General features: G+C 27.1%; 1 protein-coding gene across 13 annotated transcripts; it reads right to left on the bottom strand.

Annotated features, from left to right (window-relative positions):
- Positions 1-1,580: 1,580 nt before the first annotated feature.
- Positions 1,581-24,744, bottom strand: LOC126895639 (tropomyosin Per a 7.0102). 13 transcript variants are annotated; one of them, XM_050667758.1, is made up of 10 exons: positions 24,602-24,744; positions 24,145-24,407; positions 10,987-11,120; positions 9,525-9,642; positions 6,137-6,207; positions 5,771-5,846; positions 5,047-5,109; positions 4,639-4,708; positions 3,838-3,916; positions 2,447-2,970 (listed from the first exon to the last, which is right to left on the bottom strand). In XM_050667758.1, the coding sequence occupies exons 2-10, from the start codon at positions 24,382-24,384 to the stop codon at positions 2,967-2,969; spliced, it is 855 nt and encodes a 284-aa protein (XP_050523715.1). In that variant the 5' UTR covers positions 24,385-24,407; positions 24,602-24,744; the 3' UTR covers positions 2,447-2,966. The 13 variants fall into 13 exon arrangements, with proteins under 13 accessions (XP_050523717.1, XP_050523711.1, XP_050523710.1 ...); XM_050667760.1 differs by lacking the exons at positions 2,447-2,970; positions 3,838-3,916; positions 5,047-5,109; positions 6,137-6,207; positions 9,525-9,642 and adding exons at positions 1,581-1,968; positions 5,427-5,489; positions 6,552-6,622; positions 9,157-9,274; XM_050667756.1 differs by lacking the exons at positions 3,838-3,916; positions 5,047-5,109; positions 6,137-6,207 and adding exons at positions 5,427-5,489; positions 6,552-6,622.
- Positions 24,745-26,272: the final 1,528 nt, after the last annotated feature.

The raw sequence follows: 26,272 nt of genomic DNA, 5'->3' as shown, positions 1-26,272 counted from the left end.
ATACACAATTATTTTTTGAAAATCTAACTCATTAACTGAGGGGGCTAAGCTCCTTATTATTGCACCTAGGCATAACCTTCATAAAATCGTATTAAAGGACACCTCATCTCAAAATTGAGTCTGATGAAAGAACAGTAAAACAATATTTTGCACCTCCCATAAAAAATTTAGTAATTTTATTAAATTAACTTTATTTTATTATGTACTAGCTAGTGAAGTAATATTATGTAGGACATGTGATGACACATTAAGTTTTACAAATGAAAAAATGATGAAAGTAATTTCCTTAAATTGATAACTCAAATTATCCACGACACACCACAAGCATTTTTATTAATATGAGCGTGAATGTTAATGTGTTAACCAAAGCTTAGTATAAAATTTTCCTTTTTTTGTTATTGGTTAATATGCAGCCAAATCGTAAGATTGACCAATTTGGTCAGCAATGTCTCTGTACTCTTGTTTTGCAGTATCGAGTTTTTCTAAAACAAATACAAAATAAGCACCATGCAATTTAATATTAAAAATAAAAGTACTAATTATTAGTGTTTTTAGATTAAAGACTCATAATTAAAGGTACTAATGCAATAATCATATTGCTGCAGTTTAATATGAAACTTATTTTTTATGTCAGTATAAATTCTATAAAATCTGTATATCTGATTATTGTACTAGTACCTTCAAATATAATTAGTTAAATAATTTTATTTTAACTCAATTTTCAACAACATTTCTAGTTTTTAATTTTTTATATAATATTAGACGCAAATACCATATAAGTTATATATAAAACATATAACAAAATTGTAACTTTAAAATAATATTAGTTTTTTGATATAAAACAGATTATTTCTACAAATTATGATATTGAGTGGTGTTATGCCCCTTCACTCAAAGCAATGACATAGTTAGGGTTTTGTCTATTAGAGCAGGATATACAAAAGAAATGTTTTTTTCACTCCTCTAAACTAAAAGTTAGTATCTTTATCTTGTAGAAATTTGAATGAATATATTCCATTTTACGAATTAAGAAGCATCCGTGAAAATTAAAAGCCGAAACCATTTATTGTTAAAATAAACTTGTTAATGTCACAATAATTTTGAGACAAAAATTAAAAAAGTTTCTTTATTATTTTGATTATAATAAATCAAATAAATTATAACTTATTTGAGAATTTCCCAATAACCTAAGTTTCAGAAGTACAATTTTCATCTTGACTTTTTAATCTAAGGTTTAAACAAGATACAATTATGTCCACTCAACACTATTATTGACGTAGATTAAATTCATGCAACAAGTTTAAAGTTTATTCAGATTTTTAAGGTAATAACCACTTTTTACTTAGGTTGTGCTAAATGAAAGTATAATAGCTTTACATAATTTGTCAGTTTATAGCAAGTTACCTAATATAGGATTTGTTATACTAATCTGTATTTAACCAAATTCAGAAATATACTTTATAGACCATGCTTTTTTTTTTTTTGCTTATCGTAAATACAATTATTTGAGTTTATATATATTTAGTGTATAGAAAAACAGGAACAAATTCATTCATGCATACAAAAAAGTGCTAAATAAATAAAACGCATTCAATTATGTATTTGAACAGTATAATGTGTAATTGTGTGAATATTTCACATAGCTCCAACAAAATAACTAAATCATTTCGTTATAACATAGTTAGATATTTACATAAACAATGAAACACTGATGGCATTGCACTAAACTCAATGTTTTATAGTTATCATTCGGCAATAATAATAAATAAAAATACATTATATAGACTGATATAAATAATAAACAAGCTGATAAAATAGTGCAATTACACAACATAAGAGGATATTAATCTTAGTTTTATAATTTATTATATTGTGATGGTTAAACATATTAATCAACGAGTTCAGAGAATGTTTGGTCAAGATCGTCACAAATGTATTTGTATTTCTCTTTCTCGTGGACCAATTCGTCTGGAAAATAATAAAATATATATATACGTTCTAAGTTAGCAAGAAAATTATTATTAAAAAAATAACTGGGTACGACTCTTTATATATTCTTTTTATCTTCCACATTTTATTGATAAAATATATATATATATAGCACTTAGGATGACAATAAATAACTGTATAGAATTTAATTAAAATAATAAAATAATAATTTATAAGATGAGCTATTGGTGATTATAACCTAACGTTAATGCAAAATCAATTATTCTGTACAACAGAAGTAATGTTCAAGTACAGAAGAAACAATTAACAATATTAATAAATTTTTCTTTTAATTGTTGGTTATTTGACAAATAACAATAACAATACGACGCATAAAATAAATCACAAGATATACTATCAAATTGAATTGATTTTTTAGTAAGGCAACAATAGTTACTTTTCGCTTTTAACGTCATATAAAACAATAGACTGTATTATAAACGAAAGATAAAATAGATATTCTGTATAAATATGTTATATTCAAACAGACAAGTATCAAAAATATATAAATAAATAATTTTAGTACAATTAAAAAAATTTTACATGGTAAATAATTTGAAACTATTAGTGTTTAAAATTTATTAACTGTATATTTTAAAGTAACAAAGGTTACTTAACTATTTAACTTGTCTACAAGCGTAAAAACAAAGCTATAATAAAAACATAAATTGTAAGCTTATACAATGCACAAAATAGATATATGTTATCAAACTACAGAAAATATTGAGTTGAAATCATTTTGTGGATGATGTTAGTAGACTGTATTGTATTTTTAATTTTATTTATATGTAAGGGAATGTAGAAAGGGAGTGTAATTGGAAAAACAGGCAGACAGATGGGAACTATACGTTTGTGTACAGGATAGTGTAGGTTATGTGTAAATGTGTAGTATTGGTGTTTAGATGCCATACAAATCAACAAACGCAAGATCCAAGCTGTCACCAATATCTCTGTATCTTTCTTTTTCAGCAACCAGTTCATCTGAAAAGCAAATTGGTTAAATAGTCATTAAGTCCTATCAGTCTGTACATAGGAAAAACATTGAAAAGGAAAGTAAGAATAAGATCAAAATCAAGCCCAAACCAATACAAAGGATGAAGATCTAGTAAAAATATACAAAATATATAATATACAATTGNAAACGCAAGATCCAAGCTGTCACCAATATCTCTGTATCTTTCTTTTTCAGCAACCAGTTCATCTGAAAAGCAAATTGGTTAAATAGTCATTAAGTCCTATCAGTCTGTACATAGGAAAAACATTGAAAAGGAAAGTAAGAATAAGATCAAAATCAAGCCCAAACCAATACAAAGGATGAAGATCTAGTAAAAATATACAAAATATATAATATACAATTGAAATTTTTTTATTAAGTATGAAGATGGGTACTATTAAAATACTTAAATTAAATATTTTTAAACCTAAAAAAAAATACTTATCTATTAATAAAAATAAAAAATTAATAAGGTTCAAGAATTGATTATTCTATTTCTTTTAATAATTATTAAATACTTTTATATATTTATTCTCTAATATTGAATTATGAATGTTAAAAAAAAATGATTCTAATTCTAAAAATATACATTTTTTTAATGAGTTTTTTTAAAAGCCTAAAAGTAAAGAATTGGAAATGCTTAAATGTTAGTATAATGAAAATAAGTGCAATATAAACATAAAATGTGTGGTCGAACCTGTGCTTTATGTGAAGTTAGTATTTGAATGTATTTGGGAAGTGTTAAAACAAAAATATTAACTAAGTGTATTTAAGTAAAAAATACTTGTAAAAAAAAGGAGCAAGAGATTTATAAAGGATAAAGAGGAATATGAAAGGATGGTAAGTTATTTTACATGTTTTGGATGTCGTGCAAGGTGGCTTCCATTTCTTCTTGTAAATGCTTGTTCTTTTCTTTTTCCCCAGTAAGATCATCTGTTATGTCGAATCCAAGATCAAACAAATGCATCACACATAAAAACAAAATATTAGACAACATGCAAAAATAAAATACACAAAAATAAAAATATCTAAATAATAGTATAGCTAAGTTAAATCATAACTACAGTGCAAAACAAAAACTGTATTTTTAATTATGGAAATCTAAAGACAGATATAGTTGAGTTTATTTTCATTTTAATAAGGTATTAAACTCGATAAGTAGTCACACTTAGAGATGAGTGAACACAATCACACATTGTTATAACCATAAGGTAACACAAAAACATAGTTAGTAAAAATACTTCCTTTTTTTAGTCTTATAATAATTTAAGTGTGTTGACAAAATTTAAAATTAAAAAAAATGGAAATTTATATAAATGTTATTATTTGATGCCTATTTTTTCTAAAATGTTCTATACAAATAAATATTTTCAAGAATTTTAGGTAATTACTAATGAAATAAAATTAAAAATTAGTTTTACAATAACATTTAAATTAAGTCATTCTAGCACATATTTAATGAATTATCTTTAATATTTAATATATAAATGAAAAGCTATGAAGTTAAAATATATATGTCAAAATAGGTTACATACCCAGTATTTCACCACTTACTAATAACTATTTTATTTTCATATTGAATATTTGAATATTGTAGAAATATTTTATGATGTATAAAAAAATTAAAGACATAAACATAATAATGCCCAACTCACCTTCAAGCCTATCAACTTCTTTCTGCAATTTCTGCACAGATCTTTCAGCAAATTCTGCTCTAGCTTCAGCCTATAATTAAAAACAATGCTTAAATATCATATTTTTAAACAAAGCAAAATTTGTAAAATTTAAAAAAAAAACTCATGCAAATGTGTAGTAAAACATGTTAAAATCACTTAAAATGACAAATTAAAACAATAAAAAAGCATTTTTAAAAATAAAAATGATAAATCAGTACAAGAATATATGATATTCTTAATTTTATTATTTAAGTAAAAATAATTTTTTTTTACTTTTTCTTTAAATTGTTAAACAAGATATCTTCAATTCACTTTAATCAAAATTTAAGAATTCACAGGTAAGAGATATTTTAAATGATTAAATGCGTCTGTTTAAGACCTATTTACCTCTTTAAGTTGTGCACTTAGACCTTTAACTTGTTCCTCAAAAGTTTCTTCTCTTTGAGTTGCCTAATTTTTTTTAAGTGCCAAGTGTATAGTGAGTTAAGCGTGTACAAACCAGTTGACAAAACAAAATAAAAAACAAAAACAAGTTAGTTATAAAATATCAATATCACAAATGTCATGAAATTTAATTACAATGTTTTGGTAATGTGGAGTTAAGTAAACTAATGTTTAGTGAACCAGAGCAATATTTTAGTGAGTGTTATAAACACAAAAAACTTAATTAAAATAGACCAAAAATCAGTGTGCAATTGGTCAAAAAGCAATTTAAAAAAAAAAATGGTATGCAACCACACAATCTGAACCATATTATTTTGTAATACCTCTTTCAAACGATTTGTTAAAGTCTTAATTTGGTTCTTATACTCTTCTTCACGTTGGTTAGCCTGTCCAAAATCATATAATGAAATATTTGATTTGACCAATGTTTTATTTTATTTTACCCATTAAATATTTAAAGAAATATTGGGATAAAAACATTAAACTTTGATTGATTAATTTTAATAAATAATTCTTCTACACTTCTTATTAAAACGTAAAATAAAAACCATATAAATAAATAATATAAAATAATTAATTGTTAAATATAAAATTCTAAGTTATTTTCCTATTATATTTATATGAACAATAATATTGTGCATTTAATAAACAGATAATATACATTTACCTTTTCCTCAGAAACTTCCAACGATTTTAAGTTGTTACCTACAACACGTAATTCTTCTTCCAATTCCACAATTTTTCTAAAAGATTAAAAACTTGTTGATTAATGCAAGGTATTTATATAAATTAAAAAAACAATTATTTGATACAAAATGTCAAAATAGGAAACATTGATAATTTTTGATTGCGATTAGAAGCTAAACAATCCTTACAAAATTTTCAAACTAATAAGCAACAAACAAAAGTTATGTTTTTAACTTACCCACCATAACAATACAAACTATTTATTTATTTATAATTGATATTAAAATAAAATTTTAACAAATTATTTATAGTATGATTTACATAATGCATCTCATAATTTACTCACGCATCACTGTGTTCAGCTCTTTCTTCTGCTCTTTCTAAATCTTGCTCCATCATGACCAATTTACGACCAACCTAATCACAATTAAAAATAATAAAACAAATTGCATGCAAAGCTGTTAAAAATAAAAATCAAAGAGGAATTGAAAAAAATGAAGGAAACTATGTAAGGATAACACACAAATATTATCAAATAAATAAACACAAAATGGAGCTTAATAACTTGTAACAAAAGCTTATAAATAATAAAATAAGAGTAACTAACAATTTTTGTAATAAATAAGCCAAAAAAACGCGCATTATATTATCTAAGCTATCAATCTCATTTGAAGCAATAAAAATCGCAATCTCAAAAATTATCCAACTAATTTCCTGTATCATTATTTTTTCTAATTTTTAATGATTTATTTCGTGCTTACGATTCACCAGATTCAGCACGCTCTTCAGCTCTTTCCAAATCAGCTTCAACCATGGCCAGTTTACGCGCTACCTGATAGTAATAAATGTACAAACATTTTATTTATTTTATAATAATGACTGTAATATCAAAACTACTTTTAAAAGACAAAAACAGATTGAAATAAAAATGTTAATACTTTAATATTAAAAAAACACACAACAAAGGTTAAAGGTTAGTGTAAAATTAAGTCTTTCATTGAATCCAAGTAACATTTAAAAAAGTAATAAATTAAAAATATTACAATTTAGAATAAAACTAATACAAATAATTATACTATAAATATTATTAAAAAACAATTTATTTACTTAATTATAGACTATTGAGCTCAAACCCATTTTTAATTATTAACATAAGAGAAATTGTTTAAAGGAAAATAATACAGCACTATACTTGTAAATAAATGTGTAACATTTATTCCTAACATTAATTGCTTCACAATATGTTTGTAATTTATTAAGTTTAATAGAAAATATTTTTAATAATATAAAGGTTAGTGTAAGGATTATAATATAAAAGAAAACTATTTGCATTTATATTATTCTGACAGGTTTAATTAACCCTTAACTCTAGCTGTTACAAACGCACAACAGCATAAGTCTAAGGTATAACCTTATATATATATATATATATACATATATATAAAATTTACTATATTTATAATTTTTTTTCATTTTAATTTTCAAGTAATACTACACCATAGGCATTTTTTAGGTTTAAAGAAGATATATACATTATTTATAAACAAAAATTAATGAAACTTCATATTTCTTTGTAAGATAAAAGTATTATTTAATATTTAAAAAAAATGTGACATTGATCATAAAATATTGAAAATAATGAGTTAACTTTACAAAAAATATCTTTAAAAAATTAATTTTTTAAACTATTATTATAATTTAAATATTTTAAGTAATCCTTGAAAAAAATAAAAAATCTTAAAGTAAAAAAAATCTTTTGATAAAATACAATTCATTAGTGGGCTTTTATAGTATAAAACAATCATCGATAAAAACACAAGTCAAATTTTAAGTTGAGATTATAAACCAGTAAATTTAATAGAAAATTTATAGATTTGTTAATTAAATAATCTTTATACTGCTTGCGTTATTTTATATAATTTTTTTAATTTGTGTTCTTTTATAAAAAAATTTAATTATGATAAAATAAATACTTTTAAATTTTATTTCAGCAGTAAATTTTTATTTTTTTGTAAATGTTCTATTATTTCTTACAACTTTTTAAAATTAACGTAATATAATTTAATTTTGTGTTGAGTATGGTTTATGTATTTTTTTTTTAAATATAATATATAATTTATTAATTGAATTTTATCATTTTTTCTACTCTTTTACTAGAAGATCCTAAACATTTCTATTTTTTAATATTTACATTTTGAAATATTTTAGAATATCAGAATATTCAAATCATACTCACAATTATATCAATAATTTTTTTTAAATACGACAATTTTGAAAGTAAATTCTACATATTTCTAATGAATACCTAATGTATGTTTTTTATTTATAAGTAGAACTATTTTTTCAATTATTTTCACAAAAATTAATTCTAACAAAATTAGTTTAAGATAAAACTCTACTCATAAATTACTTAAATATTGAAATGATTATGAATAATAATCAATTTAATTCTCTTTATAATCACCCAGTCAACAATATATATGATAAGTTCAGATGGTCCAAAAAACATGTATATGTACATTTATTTATACATACTTTGATAAATTCAAGCATAGATATTATATGAATAATAAAAACACATAAAACATAAAAATTATAAAAATATTATTTAATTTGCATTTTTTAATATAAAATGTAACATGTTCATCAATATTTCAAAATTAAACAATTTATTGATGATAAAACAAAATAAATCTAGTACATATAAAATGATACTAACTATATCTCATTCTTAAAAACAAACCATGACAGATTGAAGGTAGTTCATTATTATATATATTAAATATGTATAAAATAAATCGATTCAGTTTTTAACTTAACTCTTTTAGTTAAACATGTATATATATAATGCATTAAAACACTTATAATGAAATATAAAAAATAGTCCTTTTTTAAACACGATAAAATTTATTTATTTTATTATAAATAAATTAATTAATTTGTATATAAATAATTATAATTTTAAAAATGACATATTCATAAAAATCATTACTAATTAACAATATTTAAACAAGATAAATAGAATTTGATATTATAATTGACAAAATAGTTATGATAAAAATGTACACATTTTTATTCAATTTTACAGCTGATAAATCACATTTTACTCGGACTCAACAAAATAAGTTAGCTAAAATCATTAATTGGCTAATTAGTTTTAAAAACCAAAATAATTAAGATATTTCTTCAAATAATCATTAACTTATTTTCCATTAAGTTAAACTGTATTTCTTCATAATTTCGATTAGTTTATCTAATATTCATACCACATTGTTATGGTTTTTTCATTAATATTGGTTAGTGAGTTACAAAAAATCAGGTAAGGTAACGGTTCATCAACAGTGTTAGTAGCACACTATCGTTCACCTCATCATATTTTTTATCGGCTTCTTCAGCCAAGAAACGGGCTTCTTTAAGTTGATTTTCCAATGCATCCATACGTTCTTCATCGGCCAAACTACGATTTTCCAACACCTTACGTGCACTATATAAATCCCAAATTTTATACCCTATTTATGTAAATTTTAAGCTTCTAAAAGTAAATATTATGTATTCCTAATATTCTCACTAATAAAGTCCTACCTATAATATTTATATATTAATAAATCCTATACATAATTTTTAATTTATATTGTACTCTAAGCCACGTCGTGTTTTTGTGTTTATAAGGAATAAGAGGAACAAACAAATATTTTAGTAAAAAAAATAAAGCAACTCAAAAGCTATCATTTTACCTCCTCATACTTCTTGTCAGCTTCTTCAGCAATGAGTTTGGCTTGAGCCAATTGAGCTTCAAGTATAGCTACTCGATCATCTTCCATATTTGTTCGATTTTCCAAAGCTTTACGAATCCTTTCAATTTTAAAAATATACATAAAAATACACACATACACATGTTATTGTGTTCTTAGTTATCATGCAAAAACAATGAACTACTCTAATTTATATCTATAATTTAGTTAAACAAAAATAGTTATTCGTTAATAAAACTGTTATACTTGTATTACATTCACTTATACGCAAAATTATTATCTCTTATGAGCTATTCATTAAAATTAAGAGATGGAAAACTTATATATCTCAGTGAAACTGAATAAATAATTTTAAAAAATATATAACAAACATTAAAAATTATGTCTAAATTTTCATTTTTTAACAATATCTTAACTTACTTAATTCACTTTTTTTTTGTATTAAAGAACCTATTCCCTCTTATTTTTAATACATAATGTGATTAAAATAAATATTTTATACTATTTTTAGTATTAAAAATTATTATGTACTCGTTGTATTAAACATCTAATAGAAAAACATTATTTAAAATATTTTTGATAGTTCAGCTACTTTAATTTTAAGAAAATATCATGAAATAAAAAAGATTTTCAAAGAATAAAGAAAAAAAATATATATATATATATTTACAAAATTTAAAAAAAATCATGGCAAAGTAAAACCAATAACTTCTGCTCATCTGAACATTGAAGCTAAAAATAAATTTTAAAAATTACATCTCTATTTCCCAACTAAAACTTCAATTATATTGATACAATATAATAGGCTATAAAGGAAATAATATCTCATTGGTATCTAAGTAATAGATAAAATAAAGGTACTTTTTAATCAAAAAAAATAATTAATAAGAAACTGATTGCCCAAAACTAAATATTTCAAAAAATATTATTTTCAAATCATAATAAAAAAGTTAAATAATATTTCTATCAAAATTTTATTGAAAATAATTAGATTCAAAAAATAAATTAATCTGGTTATAAGATAATTAATTAAAACACACAATTTTATTAAATGTTTAATATGTTGGCTAAATTAGTAATGTCAATTAAAAACTAATGCTTTTGTTCACACAGTAATTGGTTAACAATAAATTAAACTCACCAACTAAATAAGAATTATTAATACGACGTGACGGTACTTTTTGAAAGAAAGTATGAAAATGCATATTTTGAAATCATTTATGGTATAATTAAAATAATTATAATAGAATAAGATACCCTAAATTAAAGAGTTTATAATTAAAATAAAATATTGAAAAGTTTCTATCAAACAATTGACTTTTTGTTACCACTGTTTTTAGTAAATGAATACCTATTTTTTCCTTAAGAAAATTGAAATTATTTTAAACTTTATGGACCAGAATAATAGTTGTGGCTCAAGATACATATCCAATAGGGAACTTACCGTTCAGATTCATCAGCAGCTTGTGATGCTTCTGCTAACTTAGCAGTAGCAGTAGCCAAGCGCTCTTCAGACCTTTCTAAGTCTTCTTCAAGTAATTGAATACGTCTATTAAGAGCAGCTACTTCACTTTCAGCCTAATTAAAAAAAAAGCACAATTACTATTTATTTAAATATTTGTTGTTATTTATAATATATTAAGTTTTACTAATTATATCCAAAATTTGACTAGGTGTATTTACGTAAAATAAGTATCAACAGGAAACCAAGCCTAGGTAGTAACTTCCTGGATAAACAGCAGATATATTTTACTTAATAAATGGAGAGCCTATTGTTAGGTGACAAAATGTTTCATCACGCCTAACTAACCTATGTAATTGACCTTGTATGACTAGATTACACTAAATAAACTAAATATATATATATATATATATTACACAAATAACTTTTTTATTTTAGTCTAGCTTAATTAGCATATGGTAATGTATTTAATTTTTTTTTTTTTTTTTTTAAATCATTTAATACTAAATTTATAAACAAAATTTGGATGAAGCTTTCATTTTCTTTATTGCCTCCAAAAGTTAAAAATTATACAGATTGTCAAATGAATATACTTTTTGCAAAAGAAATTAAATTCTATTGTGCTTTGGTACAAATGTGTTATAGTATGAGAAATGAAAGATTAAGTATATTTTTTTTCTTATAAAACAGTCTCTAGAACAAACTGTCAATAAATACTTGAACTAAAGCTAATTTATTTAAATTTATAAATATAATAATACAGTTATATAGTTCACATTTAAAAAAATTATTGATGTTGAAGTATATCATTCCACCTCTAACCTTCTTATCAATAACCAATGATATATTATGAGTATATAGAAATAATCAAATATTATATATTCTACTTACATTCATAGTAAAAAATTAAATAATCAATTAAATTGAAAACGATGATCATTTAATTTTAATCAAAATATTATATTCTATCAACATTTCATTTTAAAAAACAATAGATCTAATAAATAAATAATTCTAGCACCATTATTAGAATAATAATTTACTTTGAAAAGCATGATAATTCTAGTTTTATACACCACAAGTGCAAATATATTATGATATGTAATCTGAAACGCAACCCTCTTATTAGGTAGATTCATATCTTACTCCTTCAATTAGTTAAAAGTCGAAAAATCATCAACTAATAAGGAGTATCGTAAAAATTCTATTATAAAATTATAACAATAATTTAAGAAGACAGTATGGTATTTATCTAATAGAAGTATTAACATTGAAGATAGGGAAATTATAACAAATAGTAAATTTAAGTTTACTAGTTAAACTTGTATATCAACTTGAATTTCAGTACATAGATTTGTAAACCCGTCGATAATTACTCAATCATCGTAACCAATAATATTTCTTTACCGAGTTGCCAAATTATCGATTCTAACAAAAAACTCCAATATTTAGTTTTTTGTATAATTATTATCTAGAGTAGTGTTAATAAACATTTCTTAATTAAACGATAGTACAAATCAATGTTTGACCATCAATACTGAAACAGTGTTATTGATAAAATATCTCAGGTCTACTTGTTATTAATAATAAAAAAACCTTATACACAGCTCACTAGCTTTTCTTACAAATAATACCAAAAATATTGATAAAGAAACATACTTCTTCTCGCCTCATGACCTCCATTTGTAGCTTTTTATGAAAATCCTCGCACTCCTCCTTATACCTTTCCATCTCTTCTTTGGTCTGACGCATTTTTTTCTTTAAAACGTCTAACAACGACCCTTGCTGTAAGGTGGTCATGATGATTTTTGTTTTCGAATAAACGCGTTGGCGGATTAAAAAGGGTATGCGGAACGAATAACACCGGACACACACAAACCGCACCCTCGAGAAATTTCAACTGTAACTCTCACGTTATCAAACGAGGGACGACAAGGAACAACAAAAAAAAACACTGACAAACCTTCTACACGTCGCACAATTTTCCGTATAAGCCACACATACACAAACAAATACCGAACGTTCCGTAATCAACCGGCTACGACGACGGATCGGGCGAATACAATACCCAATACATACACGCACGGCCAACGACGGGTCATATACGGTGGAGTGTATGTAACGGCGCGGAGGAAGAGTGGGACGAGGAGAACAGCGACGGCGGCGAAGGGGCGGCGGCCTTGCTAGCGACGTTGCCGGTTTTTGCGACTAACAGGGCAAGAGGAGAAGCTGAAGCGCGGCAATTTCGTTCGTATTTGGCGTTGACCGGCACACGGCGAAATAATAAAAACAAATTCATCAGTTACATCCACGCCGACTTAAACTGGTTTCACGCACGAACACGCTGGAAGCGCGCGTCCCGAGTATGCGTCACGCGCTTTTGAGCCGTGCCCTCTCTCTCATTCACACGTCAGGGTACAATCGGTATTCAAATAATATTAAAAGCACATTAGGTAATGACCGTTTAGGCACGGAACCCAGCGATTCGAGAATAGATTGTGGTGAGCGTGTCGATCATTCCTAATCAATCCCTTAATTCCCACATTCGCTGTTCTGTAACAAACGCAATAGCCTACGTTACGAAACGAATAATTTTTACAGCGGTACTACGACACACTGACGCCATATAAGCACGATTAGCTTTATTTGGCCATAAAACGATCATCGGTACAACAGTTCTCGTCACACGTTATGTCCTACGTTTCCACAATAGGTATGATTCATGTTTAAAACTGAACCATGTTAATGACTAACGAAAGTAGTATTAACTTTATAGGCTCTCGTAAACTACATCTCGAGTAGTTCGTTATCAACGGCATCGCGTACCAATAATCGTTCATTTAACGCATTGTAACCATGTCGTACCATAATGTCTTATTAACGTACATTCTTCGGGCAATGTAATATTTTTAATTACCGCGTACTAAGTACACGTTTAATAGCACAAGTCCAAACGTTTTCAACAACAACAAATTCCTTGTTAATTATGCAGAAAAATATAAACACATTGGGCAAACGCGTTTAAATACAATATCTGTTTACAAACGAGTTGTGTTCACAATCAACTTTTTATAACGAACACTTTTCCAAACATATTTATTCGAGAAGCTTATTCAAATCGTAATCCGTATCTATACTTATTTCAATTGTTCTTTTTTAATAAACACGGTTTTTTTATCCAATTTATAAAATACCCAAATTATACTAAGGATGTAGATTAACTATGGACACACATTTCGATTTATACTTTTCAAAGTCACTCAATCGTAAACACAATTACCACTCTATACTAAACGCATGAAGTACTTCTACAGTGACATCCCCTTATTGAATAAAACTACCGGCAAGTACATTACGACTTAACTATCTTCAACCGTATATCTATAGAACAAACCAATTCAAATAAAGTTAAAATCATTAAGCTGAACAAGAAATCAAGTGTATAGTTCATCGAACGCGCTCTAGTAGTGAAACTTAATAATACAATACAACCCAGATTTTATCAGATTTATTTAAATCGATAAAAAAATGATACGTTTCACGCGTTGAAAAAAATAAATGTGGGTTTTAATCAGGTTTGACAACTCATCATTTACCAGTAAGACTAAGTATACCACATGCGTTTCACAATAAATAATTCAATAAGCCGTATTCGCCGCTAAGAATGGGATTACTAAAGAACTCTATGTACAGTCATAAAATAATTCACACGATCGACTTTCAATTAAATTAATAAAATACAATTAATAATAAGCCAGATTGTGTAGATAAAAACATGTTTTTGTTTCATTAGTAGATTTGTAGTTCCATGTGATGTTTGGAAACCAATTGAAAGGAAATAAATTGTTTCAAATTCAGCGGCAGCGCAACGCAACCAGCTATATCGAATTGTGGTACATATTAGACAAATAATTTTACATTTGAGTCGAAAGAAAAACGATTAATAACGCCGTAACAACTAAACCATTATCATTACGATTTAAGACGTATAGAAATTGCCGAACAAATGAATTGAAAACAGCAGTGTAATGACCTCTACAGTTACAAAAAATAATATTCAAAGTAAACGCAGTCCACTCCGTATTATATAGCGAAATGCAGTGGTGGGATTTGCTGCACACGTATGCTTGGCACCGCGCCTATAGTTTAATTACATGAATAATTGACCGTGTGGCAAGTCAGTGGTTATTAAAAAATAATATACATACAAAAACGACAATTTTAAGTGGAAAACTGATATAAGACACACGCGAAATAAACGCGTTATGGTCGACTTTAATAAACTTGCAAAAAACAAGTTAAAAACCCATTAAGTAGAATAATATCATCCAACTTGGAGGACCGCGTTGGGAACCCGTTGTTCCACGTCGCGACTATCACTCCCACCTATGGAACGATCATTCGGCGCAGTCAGCTGTGTAACGCTACAAATAACGATAACCAGCCACGCCGACCATTCCGTTAACTTACCCGTCGCAACTGTGGCTTAAGAACGTTGTGCAACTCGTTCCTGATGATGCTAAACTTCATGCCCGTTTCGGTGCTGAAAACTGAACTGGATAACGCTAGCCCGGGATAGTCTGAACACCTCTTCCGCCGACGTTTTTCTCGCTCTGCAATCACCTCGGCGCTTTCGCTGGGACACCGAAGTTTGGCGAGAAGTTCAGTCTCGTCGCTGGCACCGTCCTCGACGCCATCGCCATCAGTTCTCTCGCATTTGGGTGTAGGCAGTGGCAGTCTTGCTCTGCTCGCCGGTGGTCTGTACAAGCCAGGAGTCACAGCTGTGCCCGTTGTCTCAGCTCCGATGACAATTCTTTGCTGTAGAGGTTGTTGTCGGTCTTCTGGCGGCCGCCGAGCCCTGGGGCGCCGGTCGACCGCGGTCGCCTTCCGGTCACGTCCGCGGTTCATGGTGCAACGAGACAGCAACAGCAGCGCTCTCACACGGCCGACGGCCAAGTGCCGGTGGCCCGCAGTAAACGCTACGAGTTGGTGCACACGCCGCTTCGGTTCCGTGTTGTTTTGCTGGCTGCTTACCAAAAAACATACCAAGACGACTGCTGCCGTCTGGCCTGTTGATCTCCGACCGTCTTTTTCCCTCTCTACAAACTGCTGTCTTGCCGCTTGTATGTTGTATCGCGTTAATTGATAAGGACAGCACAGTATTTTTTCTATCAAAACGTTACACAAACACTGTATGCGTACTATTGGTTATCGATTACATTATAAATTTTTATAACAATAGTGTCTGTGTATTATCGACATTTACACGTTAAGGAAGTCCATTAGGTATAGTACAATTGTTGTTATCAGTTTACAACAAACTATATCAAATACGAGCGCGGCACTCGTCTGCAATGAAACCAACCGTGTTTAATATGAATTACTTGAGTGAACACATACGTATAATATTACATAAAAATATTCATAACGTCTGATGATATTCTAGCACGTAAATAGAATTATAATTCAAACGTCATGTTGGCATCAATACATGACACTTTGGCCAATATAATATTGGCACGTTACAAAAAATGTATATATAATTAATCGGCAATCGATTATGGTTTATGTTATAAAACAATTAACACACTGGGCACTTGTAATATACATCGTTGAAATTCTTTACCGAATTTAGTAAGATATTAAGAATTTCAAGAATTTAAATTAAGCCAAATGCAAAGGTAAATAATTAGTACTTAAGTTATAAAATGTCTCGTTTATAGTCATCATTAAAAATATCATTCTTTTGACATGCATAAAGCTTTTCAACTTAAAGAATTTTCTTATTTGTATATTCTCTCAAAATAAAACCCTAATTAAACTTATGAGCATTATGACAACTTTCTTAAGCTGATACTTTATCAATACCACACGCGAATATAATTGTTACTGTTAGTCAAGAAAAGATTCAATTCGATGACGTCATTGTCTTAACTAATGACACAGACTCTTGAGAAATATTATTGACAATTCAGCAATCATTCGATAATAACACACAAATAAGATTGCTGACGAATGTTAAAAATTATGCTTGCGAAGTGGTTATTATTAATGAAGGTTAAATATACGCCGTGATAATTAAAAAAATATTGTACATACTCGTGACTTTAAGTCGAATATAAATGTATGTACATGCGATTGACCTAATAATGAATGAACATCATTAAGTGAACACAATTCAAAACTAGTACCACAGCAAATTATTTTTCTTAAATCTGTTTTCTATCGTATTAAAATATGATATAATTAAATAAAAATGTAAACAATATTATTTACAATTTTATAAATTGACTATGATGCATTCAGTTGCATTTACAAGTTTAAAAATGTTTAAGCGCTTACTTCTGAACTAACTGAAATATCGACGAATAACTTCTTAAAATATTTTAATTATCGAGAATTCAAATATTTTATACATCGAGATTTTATTGTTATTTTTGATATAAAACTCTGACCCATTAATTGTCATGTATTGATAAATATTTGTTTGACTATCTTACAGAAAAAATGTTGTTTACTTAATAATGATAAAATTATGACTGATCGTTAAATATCAATTTGTAGCTATTATTTGTAATAAAATTAGAGTATAAAAGAAAATTAATAGCAGAATGCAATCGAGTCTATTTGATGAAAAATATAAAACTTAAATTTATAAGTGAAAATGTGGCCATAATCAATACTTGAGATTTAAAATAATATTTGTTATACCATGAATAGTACAATAAAACAATGGATTCATTTAAAAAATATAACCTTAGCCTCCATATATACAATTCTAAAGAACAACGAGTGATAATAAATATCAAACGAAATAACCTACACAAATGAAAAATTATCTAATATAAATTTTTGTATTGTTTATGATTGATCATAGAACATATTTTAAAGGACAAACATGTGAAAATATTTTCATCGCTAACAATAATATCAAGAACGAAAAATTGCAATATTTTCATAATTAAAAAGAAGAATTGGTTGTACTGTTGAATGATACACATTAGACAAAAATACTACTAACTGTAAATAATAAGAAACCAAATAATTGCTGATAAATGAGTTACAACAATCATACACTATTTACTATCAGTAAATTACATTGTTATCAATTTAAGCGGATAACAGCAGCAGAATTAACCATATTATAATTTAAAATATTCTATGGTTCTTTGTTCAATATCTAACTATCGACGAACGTATTATTTTCAGTTTTAATTAGTTCATTAAATTAAAAAAAATAATTTAGAATATTATTTTGTCACAAATAAATACTTTTAGTCGAAACTAATTTAATTTTAAAAATAATTTACCGGGAGAAAAGAAATGAAAATGTAGCAACCCTCCAAAAAAAAAGATTAATAAAATAAAATTAATTGCCGTTATAATTTACTTCTAATAACTTATAAAATCCATAAAAGATAATTTCGAAATTTGTTCTACTATAATTATAATTAATACTATTATTTAGTTTGTATATTCAACAATTATTAATTAAAAATTTATTACTTTAGAGAATAAATTGCTGGAGAAAAAAATTGATTTTAAAATTTATATCGTTTAGGTAACTGCAAACAGAAAAACCTATTATAAAGTTAACACTTAAATGTTTACGTTAAATAAAATGTAGAAAATTATATGGCAGCTATGTATACAGTAATGTAAAATACTTTGCATCACTTAAAATTATTAGGCGCGAAGATTATCATTATTACTATGGTTACATAACATAAATGTATTTAGACAAAAATAATTATAACTGTTGTGTAAAGTAAATATTTAAAAATTTAATATTTTTAGCATTGATATCGTTTAAAAAGTATAGTATAGTACACAGAAAACTTATTGTTTTTCGGTAAACAAAATCGCCATTTTTATTAAAATTTGTTAATTAAATAATAAAATATGTAAATGATCTAAATATATTTTTTAAATATATCGTTCAAAAACAGTTAAAATTCAATTACAAAAAAAAAAATTTTGAAATTCGTTTAAAATAAGTTTTGAAATTTACTTATAGACTCTTCTAAACACCACCAATTACATTAAATGTTATCTCAAATTTGACACTCGTAGATATTTATAATTAATAAATTAATATGACGAACGTTTAGTAATAGGATCATTATATAGAGTGTTCAGTAAGTAAGGAAACGGGTATCTATTGTCTCATTGTTTATAACAATTTGCTTACTTACTGAACACCCTATATAACATGTAATGGTCCGACGACTGACTAACCCACCAGCCCCAAAATAATCACGCAAAAAATATAGTTACTTTAACCTCGAGTGCAGTTGTAGTCATACACAATTGTAAATAAATTTTCACTTAGGACTAGTGGAGTGAACATTTAAATTATATTTAGGGTGTTAAAATAACATTAGTTTATAGTGTTAATATGACTAAAGACTTTCTCATTTTGAGAATTTTGAATGAAGTTAAACTGGGATTCAAATTAACATAAACCCGTAAGAATTTAAAACAAATAAGTTGATATTTTTATCATAACTTTTTATATTTATAATTTTGGAATGTATTAATGTTCAATGGTCCGGTGCAGTTGACGTAAACTCAAAAAGATTTAACTCAACCTATTGGCTATAGTTAAAACAATTTCAATTTTTTTTTTTTTTCAATGCATAATTAAGAAACCTTTTCTTAATTGCATGCAAAAACATTTAAAAAAATAACAATAATATATACTAATTAAACCGTTATAAAATAATATGAGCAAAAATGAAAAATATAGTATACTTTTTACATATTAAATAAAATGTAGTAAATTTGTTAACACTTTGTCACATACAAATGTCATTTTATTCAATATAACTGTACATATGATTTCAACTAGAAAATGTGTTATACATATGTACCATCTTTGTCACTGTAGAATACGACAACAATTGCCATAGAATAATTCTAAGTTATATTTCATTATTTTTAATGATATTTTAAAATTCATTCGTAAATGAAATCATACAATTGATACCTATTAAAATGGAAACAACAAAAAAACCTTTCATTTGATGTGCTCTATTCAAAGTTGTTCAGAGAGGGGATTTATTCCACCTCATTAGTAAATATTTTGTTATTTTAGATAAAATTTTTTTCTTTATAAAATGGGGTAGTTAAAAAAAAAATCAGCTCACAAACATGGCTAAATTAATTGAATATACCTTTGTATGATCATATTTTTTAAGAATAACTTTCTGGTTTAACAACAAAGATGGAGTAAATATTTTAATAATCCCTTACATAAAATTTATTAAAGAGTTTTACCTTCTCAAAATTTGTAAAGCCCCCCATAATTATTTTATAATTCATAACAATTAAAAATATTTAAAATTTTATATCTATGTATTTGAGTAACCCCCCCCCCCAAAAAAAAATAAAATTAAAATTAAACCCCGAATAGTTTGATATTATTTCGGTTGATTGCATCAATAAGATTGTGTTAAATAATCACAATCAGTTAAACTTTTGTTTTGTAATTGCAGTTGAAACGTTCGAAGGACATTTAAAGGGTATCCGATTACGAACCGAGTAGTGTAAGAGTATGGTAAGTTCACACAAGCAAAACTAACACTGTCTCTCCGTATTTGGCACACAAAATGGCTGATGACCGTGTAACATATACTTGGGACAGTGCGACGCTATTCTATTCTCGAACTGCAAGCCCAACTCTAATTTTAGCACTACGCGGACCATGTCTTTGCACACAGCCATACTCGAGTACAACGTAACCCAGCAAAAGTATGTGTAGATGAGTATTTTGATACTAAGCTAAACTCTATCCGAATTAAAAATGTTCCATTAAGAAAAAAATACTTAATAAAACAACAAGAGACTATAATTATTTTTAAAATGAAATGCTATATGAGATTGATTGGAACAAGTCGGGAATTAACACAAAGAATTGCGCCAAATAATAAGTGTCCCTTTTCAAAACATTTTTCGAATGAAGTAAAAAAAAAAATCCTTTACTGCTGTTAAGTGCACTAAAATGTTATTGAAAATTTATTAACGATTCTTCTAAAATTTATAAAAAAAACACTTTTTTTTTTTTTTTAATTAAATGTTTTAAATGATTTAATCGTTTTAGGGAATTAGAAATTTTGGTTCTTTTAAGATAGCTAAAACAAATAATAAAATAAACATGATAATCCTAGTCCTAATAATGGTTAATAATATTCTTATTAAAATGTATAAAATAATGTATATTGTACATAAATAAATAATTTAAGAAAATTATAAATGTCATCTAATTAAATAAGAATGCCTGAATTGCTAACAAATGCAGATTGAAAACATATTTCGATTTTTAGAAGATTGTAAAACGCATAACGCTGTAGTTTTTATTGAACTCTTTTATTGACATATCAAATAACATGTACGTGGTTAAAAAAAGTAATTCACTGGAAAAAATTGAAGAAATGTGCTAATCCGAATTTAATTAAATAAAAAATCACCATGCAGTGTAGCAGTCGCACTCCTTTAATTGTTATCATATCAAATTATTAAATTTTATAAGTACGATTTCTTAAGAGTTCCGTAAAAATAAAATAACATGTCACACTATTGCCTATAATTAAAAATTAGTTATTTCTTTATATTATTAGTTATTTATTTAATGTACCTGATGTCATAGGCGCATTTATAATACAAGTTTTGGGGTTGCTAATTAATTTTTTCCTCTACTATAGAATTATTTTTATATATAAGATAGTTTTATATATTTTTTGGAGGCAGGACTAATTCTTCAACTCGGCTGAAAGTCTAAGCCCATTCTAGCCTCTTATTTTTACCAATATTTGGAGCGTACCGAAGAAAAATTGGATATGAAATTGTTATTAACTACTTAAAAAACTCGAGAATAGGTGATTAGGTATGGCCACCGATTAGCCTAGTGAGAAAGCTCTCGTCCAAATAGTGGGAGATTTGGGTTCGTTTTTCAAACCGCTGGTATATTTTTTCTTCAGTATCTGAATTTCTAATAGAATATATTCTTCCCGAGAGATATCTAGCTTCCAATTTTACTTGTTATTTCCAACAAAAAAGATTATTGATCATCATACGGTTATGTTTCGAAGAAGAATTTTAATAAATGACCATCTTAGTTAAATTACGGGTATGAATGTATTTAAATACATAAATGACAGAAAAAAACATACAAAATTCCAAGATGGATCTCCCAAGTGGCGTATCTAAGGGGACTGAAAAACTAAGCCCTTCCTATTAGTTGAGGTGAACTAAATTTTAGATAAAAAATCGCCAAAATGTTTTGATATTAGGTAAAACGTTACCCTTATTGAAAACCCTGAGATACCATCGGAACTCACTAAAACTCAATCTTCACAAAGGATAAATATTGTGACGATAGTAGTTGACACAATATAGTTCGTGTGTTTAACTATGTAGGATTGTTTTTTCAACATTTTTTTGAATAAAAACAATATTTCTTTTTAAAAATAGAATTTTATGTTTGGAGGAGGGATTTTGTTGTATTTTTAAAAGTAACTTAATTTTTTTTTTAATTTTTTAATGAATATGCTGTATTCGCATAAGAATTGGGTTATAAACAGTAAGAACGAACCAAAAAAAGATTTTCATGGCTCTCATCCAAATACTCTGCACAGTCGCACTATCATTTCATGACTAAAAAATCTAAATATAATATTTACCCAGAAATGGTAATCACTACATTTTTATGCCCACACGCAACGTTATATTTAAGAGTAATAATTCACGTAATATTATTATGTCTGGAGCGTTAATATAGTTAACCCACTACATTGTCATTAACAAAAGATCATGACAAATAACAGTAATTATTTAATAGTGATAGACACGTAAAATCAGTTTTAAACTTAACTTTGGACAAACATAATTTTTAATATAAAAATAAAATTTAAGTACAGTTTTTTTGAAACCTTTTAATAATGAGTATGAAAACCTCAGTGACTAACTTGGGTATTTAGTTATTTGGGCTATCTAATATAAATTCTTTCTTTTTAAGAACCCGTAAAATTGATCGATTAAAAATTTTGGAAGTAGACGTCTTGATGTTTGAATAAGGTCACTAAATGGCAGATTAAAGATTTTTTAAACAATTGTTTTAACATGCGATAGATTGGGCACTAACAAATGAGATATTCAAGGTTAAAATAATAAGTGATAAGACAGGAATGTACGTGTTAACTCTAAAGAAAAATAACCGTAAGAACTTGTACGTAGAGCGCTTGATTAAGTAAATAGAAAACTAATATTTTTTAATGGCCAAACACAGTCCGATAACGATATTCGATAAAAAAACGCATACTGACGGGTTTTATTTACAAAATTCGTTTGGTATGCGACAATGGAAGCCGAAACCAGTATAATATGTCATATGGTCGTCGTCATCGCAGTATAATAAAATCACACAATACCTGCGTAATACCTAATACAAAAAATATAGGTAATACACAACAGGGTTTACATAATAATAATTTTACACTTTTCTCGAATATAAATATAATTTTGTAATACGATTCGGCTTGAAAAAAATCAAATTTCATAAGCCAATAAAGATTGTTGGTAAAATTTAAAGAATATTATTGTAAATAAATCAACGCAAACATCATTATGAACAATGATTCTCAGTTACAATGTGTTTTTTCATACAGTTTAGTGTTTAGCTCAGCGTTTTTTGCTAGCCATTCGGGAATGACGGTTAAAAAACTGTACAATATTAATTAATTTTTATCTGCTAGGAATTCTTCACCGTGACCTAATGCGACGATCGACGGGGAATATTAATGTGCACGTGAGTCACTATTCGCAGATACTTTAATATTAAAAAATCATAACGGATGTATTTCGTTTGAACCGAAATCTCAAGCTGATATCTCAAACACAATACTATACACATGCTGTATATTTTTATTTATTTGTATGACTATTATGGTAAATATGTTACACATTTTTGTAAACCATAGTTTCAAAAAAAGTTCTTGAAAATGTATACTTAATATCAGTAATACAATTTGCAATTAAATAGTCAACACCTAACCCCTTTAGTATGTTGACACAACTAATTTAACCCAATACACTTAGTCTGTCGGTCGGATAACTAATATTTTCATAAAAAAATGTACTTACATTTTGAAGAGCTTTGTCCTTCTCTTCGAGCTTAGCGCTGACTTGCATCAGCTGTTCTTGGGTTTGGTCGAGTTCGTTTTCAATAGTTTGGATTTTCTTTTGTAGGGCTCTAGCTTCTTCTTCGGCTTTTTCAGCTCTCAAATTAGCATCTCTAGCTTGTTGTTCGCACAACAAAGCCCTGTCCATGGCATTGTCCTTCTCCAGCTTCATCGCCTGCATCTTCTTCTTGATTGCGTCCATTTTGGATGTTTTCTTTTATACGGCTGTAATTTGTTAAAATCGCATACAACGGATCAATTCAAAATGAAAAAAAGTAGAGAATAAATATTTAATTTAATAGTATACAATTAAAATAATAATAACTAAAATAACAACAAGTTCAAAGACATTTATCGATATTTTTTGTAATCTAAAGTACAAGGAAATAAAATGAATTAAGATAAAATAACATTCTTACCTAGTAACGAAAAGATTAAAAATCGTGTACCACGACCACTTAGGCACCGTAAGCACACGCGTTAGCACTGAACTTGTCGACTAGTTGGTCAAACCGTCCTGGTGGTAGCGGTCTTCGTCGTGCGCCGTCTTTAGGACGTCGGGTGGGGATGTACACTACAAACGATCAGCTTTCTTTTGGCCTTAGTTATTGTGGGAGTGGGAAAGAGAGGGACAACAGAGTGCTGTCTATTTTTGGGATGTCCCGAAAACGCTTCGGGCACGAATATGTTCCAGTCCTGGATGACATAACGTCTACCAATGCAGTACAAATTGTGCATAAAATAATATTATACGCTGTAACATTTGTATTACAACCACAATCACAAGTTGTAATAGTTATATAGCAATGGAAGTCACAATATGCATCGATGTTATGATACCATGTATTTTTGTGCAGCTTAAATCAGTATGCCAATTGAGAAAAAGAAAAATACCGTTATAATCATTGACAGGTTTACGTTTAAGAAACGGAGGATGGTTGCAAGTGTAATACGAGGTAGTGACAAGCATAGTCGAATAATTTTGATAATAATAATTAATTTAAATTCTTTCTATCCATTGTCATCAATAGCACTGATAATTCATTGTTTATATAGTTTATTTATGTTTCTCATTCACCTGAAATAATCGATTAAAATCAGTGTTGTAATTAGGGTTTCGCTTAAGGAGGATTTACATAAGAAAAATATTCACTTCCTTGTCTAAACGAAAAAAAATTGTATATTAACCATATATAATATATACCATTGTATATATAATTATTTTTGTAATGAGGGATATGGGTGTCATATACTACCCCCATGATTTCAATTACAATAGAATGGCATTAGTCCGTAGTTGTCACTAAATTCTTATATTTCAGATTAGAATATTTTAATTATTTAATTTTATAAAATGTGACACTTTGGAAATATTCTAAGTAATAATATACTATAGCAAAATAGATTTATTTGTCATGCAAAATACTATACTAAGACGGTCAATATCTAGAAATAGTAGGTGATTCTCTTTGAAGGTACACAAATAATGGACTGTGCCGTGAATTTTTTTTTAAGATTTTCACATAAGTTAACTATTATAACATAAAAAAAGTATATCATAATTACTTGCAAGTTATTTTGACATAGTGGTAATGTTAAATTATTTAAATTTTAAAAATATTTCAAATAATAAATGTATTAATTATTTAGTGCACATTATCATGATAAATAGTTTTATTAAAATTATTTTGTTTCAATAGCTAAACAATACTTCTAATAATTCAAATTTTAATTCGAATTATCATAAAAAATCAGTGGCAGAAGCAGGCACGTAGACATGGGTGGGCCTGGCCCCCCTTAGATTTAATGTGGCCCAGGGCCGGCCCCCCCAAATTTAAAATTCAATTATTTTTACGAATTATCAAAAACGTGCTAGGCCTTATATACATTGAAATTATTATTAATTTGTGATTACTTTTGAGTAATACAGTTATTATTATGGTTGTATTTTCATTTTTATATTCATAGAAAACGTTATTTGAAAAAGATAACGTTCTAGACGTTGGAATAGCAATTACTCCAAACGTGGTTGTAGGTAAATTTTTTTAACTCTGGTCCAACAAATGATAACAAACTACGAAGTATCTGCA

Source organism: Daktulosphaira vitifoliae, unplaced genomic scaffold (assembly GCF_025091365.1).
Source record: "Daktulosphaira vitifoliae isolate Bord-2020 unplaced genomic scaffold, ASM2509136v1 Scaffold_1, whole genome shotgun sequence".
NCBI classification, from domain to species: domain Eukaryota; kingdom Metazoa; phylum Arthropoda; class Insecta; order Hemiptera; family Phylloxeridae; genus Daktulosphaira; species Daktulosphaira vitifoliae.
The sequence above is the reverse complement of the archived record's forward strand: the minus strand, read 5'-3'. Positions and strand labels throughout refer to the sequence as shown.